This window comes from Macaca thibetana, chromosome 16, assembly GCF_024542745.1.
Source record: "Macaca thibetana thibetana isolate TM-01 chromosome 16, ASM2454274v1, whole genome shotgun sequence".
Lineage (NCBI taxonomy): Eukaryota > Metazoa > Chordata > Mammalia > Primates > Cercopithecidae > Macaca > Macaca thibetana.
The window spans coordinates 18,000,406-18,009,515 of NC_065593.1; the positions used below are offsets into that span (position 1 = coordinate 18,000,406).

Here is a 9,110-nt window from a genome sequence, read left to right on the forward strand (position 1 = left end):
GCCTCCCAAAGTGCTGGGATTACAGGTGTGAGCTACTGCGTCCAGTCTATACCTGAGTTTTAAATGGCAATTAAAGCCATTGGAGTAGATGTGTTTTTATTGGGCATTATGCAGAATTATAAAAAAAATGAAGTTTGGAAAACTCCCTGAGGAATATCAACATGTAAGATACTGACAGAGGAGGAGCCAACTACAGTTACCGGCCAGGCAGGCAAGAGAGAAACCAACACATTTTATGTTTCAGAAGTAAATAGATGAGTATTTTAGAAAGGATGGAATATTGTTACATGTTAAAGATAAATGAAGAGAAAAAAGATAAAGTTAAATAAGTCATTTCTGATTATAGCGTTTCTTATTATAAATATTCGTGGTATAGAGATGATAATTATTTTAATATCAGTTAAATAAAGAATTTTTGCAAAACGCCGAACAGACCAAGTGTCACACAAATATCTCCATTATAAAATTCAGATTTTTAAAGGACAGTATTGTTTTCCCTTAAAGATACTGGAGACAGAGCATGATGGGGCGAAATCAAACCAGCATCTCAGAGTTCCTGCTCCTGGGCCTGCCCATCCAGCCAGAGCAGCAAAACCTGTTCTATGCCCTGTTCTTGGCCATGTATCTTACCACCCTCCTGGGGAACCTCCTCATCATTGTCCTCATTCGACTGGACTCCCAGCTTCACACGCCTATGTATTTGTTTCTCAGCAACTTGTCCTTCTCAGACCTCTGCTTCTCTTCCGTGACCATTCCCAAGTTGTTACAGAACATGCAGAACCAAGACCCATCCATCCCCTATGCGGACTGCCTGGCCCAAATGTACTTCTTCCTGTTTTTTGGAGACCTGGAGAGCTTCCTCCTTGTGGCCATGGCCTATGACCGCTATGTGGCCATCTGCTTCCCCCTGCACTACACCGCCATCATGAGCCCCATGCGCTGTCTCGCCCTGGTGGCGCTGTCCTGGGTACTGACCACCTTCCATGCCATGTTACACACTTTACTCATGGCCAGGTTGTGTTTTTGTGCAGACAATGTGGTCCCCCACTTTTTCTGTGATATGTCTGCTCTGCTGAAGCTGGCCTGCTCTGACACTCGAGTTAATGAATTGGTGATATTTATCACGGGAGGGCTGATTCTTGTCATCCCATTCCTACTCATCCTTGGGTCCTATGCACGGATTGTCTCCTCCATCCTCAAGGTCCCTTCGTCTAAGGGTATCTGCAAGGCCTTCTCTACTTGTGGCTCCCACCTCTCTGTGGTGTCACTGTTCTATGGGACCCTTATTGGTCTCTACTTCTGCCCATCAGCTAATAGTTCTACTCTAAAGGAGACTGTCATGGCTATGATGTACACTGTGGTGACCCCCATGCTGAACCCCTTCATCTACAGCCTGAGGAACAGAGACATGAAGGGAGCCCTGGGCAGAATCATTCATCAAAAGAAAACTTTCTTATCTCTCTGATGATAACACTTGGAGCTATTACATAGTTTATCCAGTAAAATATTGACATTAATATTGGAATATTATTCTAGATTATTTCCTCACCATAAATACTTTTGTTGAAATGGCATCTTGCATAATGTTTCAATATGTAGTGGAGATGAAGTATAGCTGAGTAGTTGAACTAGGGAAGGGGGTCTTGGTGACCTGGCTAAGACTTCCTGTTTGTCTTCCCAAGGTGATCCTGGAAAAACATAGTTTAAGAATGATTGTTTTAGATGGTCTTCGTGCCCCACATTCTTAAATTATCACAGGATTTTGTTATGTTACTCAGAGTTTTGCTTTGACTGTAGAATCATTTTAATTTATTTTTTTAAAAAAATTTAAAAATTTTAAATTTATTTTTATTTTCTATTTCAGACAGGGTCTCACTCTGTTGCCCAGGCTGGAGTGCAGTGGCACAATCATGGCTCACTGTAGCCTCAACCTTCTGGACTCAAGGGATTCTCCTGCTTCAGCCTCCCAAGTAGCTAGAACTACAGGCATGCACCACTATACTCAGCTAATTTTTAAGATTTTTTTTTTTTTTTTGTAGAGATGAGGTCTCCCTATGTTTCTCAGGCTGGTCTTGAATTCCTGGCCTCAAGTGATCCTCCCGCCTTGGCCATTCAAAGTGCTGGGATTACAGGCATGAGGCACCATGCTTGGCTTGTGGAATTATTTATTTATTTATTTATTATTTATTTATTTATGAGACTGAGTCTTGCTCTGTCACCCAGGCTAGACTACAATGGCATGATCTTGGCTCACTGCAACCTCCGCTTCCTGGGTTCAAGTGATCCTCCTGCCTCAGCCTCCCAAGTAGCTGGGATTACAGGCATGTGCCACCACGTCTGGCTAATTTTTGTATTTTTAGTAGAGACGGGGTTTCACCGTGTTGGCCAGGCTGGTCTCGAACTCCTGACCACAAGCCCATCTCAGCCTCCCAAAGTGCTAGGATTACAGGTGTGAGTCACCACGCCCAGACTTTTTCAAGTTTTTTTCCTGGTTAATACTAAAGCTGAACATCTTCTTATATTGTTTATTCTTTATGAATTTTCTGTTAATATTCTTTGTACACTTTTATTCAGGTGTGTTTTATTTTTATTAGATTATAGGAGCTCTTTGTATATTTTAAATTTCAATCTTGTGTTTATTAGATGTGTTATAGCCTGTTACTTCTTTTTCAAATTTCTGTTATCTTTTGTCCCAAAAAACTTTCCTATTTCTATCTGGTCAAATATGTCAACCTTTTTATAGAGCTTCTGCGTTTTGCATAAATTATAAATATTATTTTATATTAGAGTATTTTATAGATTGTAATTTAAGTTTAGCTTTATAAACCATCTAAAATATAATTTTACTTGTACTGCAAAATTTTCATTTAATATTTTCCCATGTCAATTTCCCCGGTAGTATATCCTTTCTCCCACTGATTTTCTTAATCACAAAACAAATCCTCACATACACAGGACTATTTTTAATGTTCTTTTCACTCAATTGATCTTTTTTGTCAATTCCTGTTCCTGAATAAATAGATACTGTTTTAATTATTATAATTACTGTTTTAATTATAATTACTCAAATTACACTCATAATTATGTTATGTTATATTCATATAACTGTGGCGATTCCTCAAGGATCTAGAACCAGAAATACCATTTGACCCAGCAATCCCATTATTGGGTATACACCCAAAGGATTATAAATCTTTTTAAAACTCTTATCTCTACTTGTGGTGTGAGTAAGTTTCCAACATTGGTCAATTTGTATTCTTTTTTATTATTATTATTATTTTTAAAAATGAGTCTTGCTCTGTCACCCAGGCTGGAGTGCAATGGCATCATCTCGGCTCACTGCAACCTCCGCCTCCCGGGCTCAACATATAAAATACGTTATGACATATGTTACAAGGCAAGGGTATTATGCATTGCCTTACCCTAAAACAATCTTTTTATCTCTTTTATTTTTTTATTTTTATTTTTTGAGACAGAGTCTCGCTCTGTCACCCAGGCTGGAGTGCAGTGGCGTGATCTCAGCTCACTGCAACCTCTGCCTCCCAGGTTCAAGCGATTCTCCTGCCTCAGCCTCCCGAGTAGCTGGGACCACAGGCGCCGCCACCACGCCCAGCTAATTTTTTGTATTTTTAGTAGAGACGGGGTTTCACCGTGTTAGCCAGGATGGTCTCGATCTCCTGACCTCGTGATCCGCCCGCCTTGGCCTCCCAGAGTGCTGGGATTACAGGCGTGAGCCACCGCGCCCAGCTTATCTCCTTTATTATAGCAGTGAATTTTGGTCTCTGTAATGCCGTTTGCCTTAAATTCAACTTTGTTGTTAAAAGACAAAGCATGCTATCTGCATTTATTATCATAAGACATATTTTTCTTTATTATTGTTAAATAAAATTTTACATACCATTTTTAATATTATGACTTTTAGATTCTTGAGTTTTTAATTTTGACTAATTCCTTGGTTGGTTAGAGTGCATCAAGTTTACTAACTTTCTACAAGTTAATTTTAAGGCTGAGGCAGGAGAATCGCTTGAACCCGGGAGGCAGAGATTGCAGTGAGCCGAGATTGCACCATTGCACTCCAGCCTGGGAACAGAGCAAGACTCTGTCTCCAAAAAAACCAAAAACCAAAAAAACTTTTACTGCAACATAAGAATGAAGTAAACAGTAATTAGACACCTACCAATTTTCTTCCAAAACAAAACAAAAAAAATGTAAACAGAAAAATAACTCTGCCTATACTCATACAGTTTCTCAAATCATGTTAGAAGGATCTCACATTCAATGATCAAGAAATTTTAAAATAGCAGTCATTATTTTTATTTTAAGAAAAGGTTCCCTTTCTCCCCTCCCACCCCAAGTAGTTAACATGGAAGAATAGGCTTCCTTACACATTAACTTTATACTCATTTTTGAAGTGGCAACAATTAACTATCAATAATTTGGCATTTCTGTTTAGAGTTGCTACAATTTTTTTTAATTTCATAAAGCCATTATCCAGTGTTGCCATGAAACAGAGACTGTAAATTCCAGATAGCTAAGATTCTTTCTGAAACCAATGTTAAGTCAAAGAAATATAAAGCAGGGCATTACACTACGTTTCTGGGTCTGGTACTAAAAAGACTGAAACTTAGGAAAAATTACCTGCTGTTTTACAGAAGAAATAAAGACCTGCAAAACCTGATGTTTGGTTGTATAATATTTTATACCCTGTATGGAGTTGTGGCATCTGCTAACTGAAGAGACATGCAGTGTATTTATCCGTGCCCGATATCCTACATCCATCCTTCCCCACCCTCAACAATCTGCCTCCTTATACCAAGTATTGTGGATACGAGCCCAACTCATCCCAGACAATCCAGTGGACAAGTGAGTGTAACAGACTGGTGTGAAGTGTGAGATGCAGAAAAGTCCCTTTCAGTCTTCATCAAAGTTCTACTGTAGAAGAAAACTGGCCGCCAAATTCTCATTCTTCTCACAAGCAAAATATGCTTGTATCACAAATCCTTCAGGAAATCCTAATGCCCTTAACCTTTCTCTAGCTTCTTTTTCCCAAGGCATTACCTGAATGTAGTTCACGTGACTCTGGCAGGTTCTGCAATTTCTCCGCTGCCACTGCCACCACTTCCTCCTGGAACATTGACTTCTTTGTTTTCAATGAAAGGAATTTTAATTTTTAAATTCTTTATTATTTTAATTTTTCCTTAAGGTATTGGGGTACAGGTAGTACTTGGTTACATGAGTAAGTTCTTCAGTGGTGATTTGTGAGATTTTGGTGCACTCATCACCCGAGCAGTATACACTGCACCTTATTTGTAGTCTTTTATCCCTCACCCCCCCAACCTCCCCGAGTCCCCAAATTCCATAGTATCATTCTTAAGCCTTTGCGTCCTCATAGGTTAGCTCCTACTTATGAGTGAGAACATATGATGTTTGGTTTTCCATTCCTGAGCTATTTCCCTTAGAATAATAGCCTCCAATCTCATCCAGTCACTGCAAATACTAATTCATTCCTTTTTACGGCTGTGCAAAATTCCACGATTTTGCAATTGTGAATTGTGCTGCTATAAACATGCGCGTGCAAGTATCTTTTTTGAATAATGACTTCTTTTCCTCTGGGTAAGATACCTAGGAGTGGGCTTGCTGGATCAAATGGTAGATCTACTTTTAGTTCTTGAAGGACTCTCCACACTGTTTTCCATAACAGCTGTACTAGTTTACATTACCACCAGCAGTATAGAAGTGAACACCAGCTTCTTGAACTGGTTCGTTTAACATCTGAATACAATGCTTCTGCTGTTGACTAATTTTTGTATTTTTTTTTAGTAGAGACGGGGTTTCACCATGTTGGCCAGGCTGGTCTCAAACTCCTGACCTCAAGTGATCTGCCAGCCTCAGCCTCCCAAAGTGCTGAACACCAGCTTCTTGAACTGATTCGTTTAACATCTGAATAAAATGCTCCTGGTGTTGGCTAATTTTTGTATTTATTTTTAGTAGAGATGGGGGTTTCACCATAATGGCCAGGCTGGTCTCGAACTCCTGACCTCAAGTGATCTGCCCGCCTCAGCCTCCCAAAGTGCTGAACACCAGCTTCTTGAACTGGTTCCTTTAACATCGGAATACAATGCTCCTGGTGTTGGCTACTTTGCTGCAGTAACTGAGGATTTTCTGGACCTATCTGTTGTACTCATGCTGGAGGCAGGGAAGGATTCTGTTGAATAATTTTTCTCATCTGTTGAAACTGAGGCTGATTCTGTAAAAATTCCAGGAGGTGTCCTGAAACTGAGGATGATTCTGTAAAAATTCCAGGGGGATGTAGTCGTAGCTGTCATAGTTGCTGCAACTGCAGTCACTGATAAAGACTGAGAAATCCCAGTACTAGCTGCTTGAGGGGGGTCAACCATAGTCTGACTTTCTCCATCTTCAGGGATTCTCCACTGCTCTGTCAGGGTTGTTGAATGTGGCTCTCAGGGCTGCAATTACTTGCTCTCCTTCATAGCCCATTGACATGACTGGAGTTACCATATTCTAAGACTGACCTGTCAACAGGTGCACATGTCGCATCTTCAGAAGGGTTTGATGAGAAGAATCTTCCGAAGTCCCGTCAGTGGATGTTGGGCTAGCGGCCACTGGCCTCTCTGCTGGCTTTTCTGCAGCTTTCTCTTGTTTAGTTGCATTAGCAGGTGCAGGTTCAGAAGATGCTGTCGCTGATGCTGGAGTGATGGGCGCAGGTGTGGAACTGGGAACCAAAGCAGGGACAGGGTGGAACCTGAGCCACAGTTGTTGCTGTGGAGGAGGTAATGCACAGTGGAGAAATAATGCACAGTCGAGGAAGTGGTGCACAGTCGAGGAGGTGGTGCACGGTGGGGGAAGTGGTGCACGGCGGAGGAAATACTGCATGGCGGGGCAAGTACTGCACAGCAGAGGAAGTTGTGCACGGCAAGTGAAGTAGTGCACGGCGGAGGAATAATGCACAGTGGAAGAATTAGTCCACGCAGGGGAAGTAGTGCACGGCGGAGGGAGTAGTGCACAGGTAGGGAGTAGTGCACAGGTAGGAAGTAGTGCACAGGTAGGAAGTAGTGCACAGGTAGGAAGTAGTTCACAGCGGAAAAGTAATGCACAGCAGAAAAGTAGTGCACGGCTGAGGGAGTAGTACACAGCAGGGAAAGTACTGCACAGCGAAGGAAGTGGTGCACAGCGTAGGAAGTAGTGCACAGCGGGGGAAGTAATGCACAGCAGGGGAAGTAGTGCACGGCTGAGGGAGTAGTGCACAGCAGGGAAAGTACTGCACAGCGGAGGAAGTAGTGCACAGCGGAGGAAGTAGTGCACAGCGGGGGAAGTAGTGCACAGCGGGGGAAGTAGTGCACAGCAGGGGAAGTAATGCACGGCTGAGGGAGTAGTGCACAGCGAAGGAAGTAGTGCACAGCGGAGGAAGTGGTGCACAGCAGGGGAAGTAATGCACAGCAGGGGAAGTAATGCACGGCTGAGGGAGTAGTGCACAGCGAAGGAAGTAGTGCACAGCGAAGGAAGTGGTGCACAGCAGGGGAAGTAATGCACAGCAGGAAAAGTAGTGCACAGCGGAGGAAGTAGTGCACAGCGGCAGAAGTAATGCATAGCGGTGGCAGGTGTAGATTGCTGAGTTTTAGCTGGTGCTGGTGTTGACACCGCTTTGGGTTTTGTCACCATAACCACCACAAAGTTTTTCGGATCAATTTTATATTCTCTGAGAGCAGTATCATCACTGAGCATTGTGCCTGCCTAAATTAATTTTGACCTGCTACAGGAAAGGCATCTTTCCCTTTTTCAGATTCAGTCTTCTCGTTCAGTGCTTTCACCGTCTCCTCGGGGTCGATGTCTATCCAGAAGGTTCACTGCTGGAGGGTCTTCAGGGTGACCTGCCTAGTGCTACTGCCAGCTTGGCTGTGGGGCTGCTGGGTGGGGTCTGGGGCCCGGCGGGGCCTCGGGGTCACCCACGCTTCTCGTATTCTTGGAAGGAAGGCAGTGGGGGTGGGGGCTTGTCACATTCACTCAGCCCAGTGGCCTCTTCTCCAGCCAGGGCCCAGGCCACACCATCTATTTTTGTTTTCTGGATTGGAGGGTAGTCTAGCACTTCTGGGGAAAACGGGCCATTTGTTTTCTAGGCCTCTCCTTTGCTTGTGTTGTGTGAGAGCCAATTACCCTGATTAATTTTTCCTCAATCTGATTCGCATTGGCTTCATATGATCCAGAAATTTCTCAAAACTTGGCATGCTAATGGCACTAGTTTCTTTTCTTTTCTTTTTGAGATGAAAGTCTGTTTTTCCTGCTCTGTTGTCCAGGCTGGAGTGCAATGGCACAATCTCGGCTCACTGCAACCTCCACCTCCTGGGTTCAAATGATTCTCGTGCCTTAGCCTCCCAAGTAGCTGGGATTACAGACATCCACGACCATGCCCAGCTAATTTTTGTATTTTTAGTAGAGATGGGTTTTTGCCATGTTGGCCAAGCTGGTCTCGAACTCCTGACCTCAGGTGACCTGCCCACCTTGGCCTCCCAAAGTGCTGGGAGCCACCACTACAGGCGTGAGCCACCAGCTTACTAGTTTCCATTTTTCAGCCCTGCTACTCCCTTTAAAATGTTTACATTTCATTTTAACTGGATACAGAATAGGCCATGGAGAAGTTGTGCCTTAGATCTGCTGGACATCTGTGCTGGGTAACGCAGTAGCCACATGCGGCTGTTGAGCACTTGAAAGAGGCTAGTTCAAACGGAGATATTCTGTGAGTATAAAAACATACTGGATATTGAAGATAGCAAGGAAAACACAGGTATACTATAGCATTAATAATTTTAAATAGTGGTTATTTGTTGAAATGATATTTTTGATATATTGGCTTAAAAACGTTATTTTTAAAAAATTATTTTAAATTTCAATAGTTTTTGAGATATAGGTGTTTTTTGGTTACATGGATAGGTTCTTTAGTGATTTCTGAGATTTTGGTGCACCTGTCACCCAAGCAGTGTACATGGTACCCAATATGTAGTTTTTTCATCCCTCACCCTGTTGGAAATGAAAGCTTGGAGTCGCAAAGAACATGAGCACTTGAACAAAAGATTTCTTAGCAAGGCAATTTTACT

At 42.6% G+C, this 9,110-nt stretch overlaps 1 protein-coding gene and 1 pseudogene across 1 annotated transcript; one reads left to right on the forward strand and one right to left on the reverse strand.

Moving 5' to 3' along the window:
* The first annotated feature begins 520 nt into the window (after window positions 1-520).
* LOC126939956 (olfactory receptor 1E1) lies at window positions 521-1,835 on the forward strand. The gene has a single exon (XM_050765848.1). The coding sequence runs from the start codon at window positions 521-523 to the stop codon at window positions 1,463-1,465; it is 945 nt and encodes a 314-aa protein (XP_050621805.1). The 3' UTR covers window positions 1,466-1,835.
* Window positions 1,836-4,911: 3,076 nt separating this feature from the next.
* LOC126939961 (UV excision repair protein RAD23 homolog B-like) lies at window positions 4,912-7,867 on the reverse strand (annotated as a pseudogene).
* Window positions 7,868-9,110: the final 1,243 nt, after the last annotated feature.

Excerpts from the sequence above, each read along its gene's own strand:
- LOC126939956 (XM_050765848.1), top strand. The coding sequence starts at position 521 with ATGATGGGGCGAAATCAAACCAGCATCTCAGAGTTCCTGCTCCTGGGC.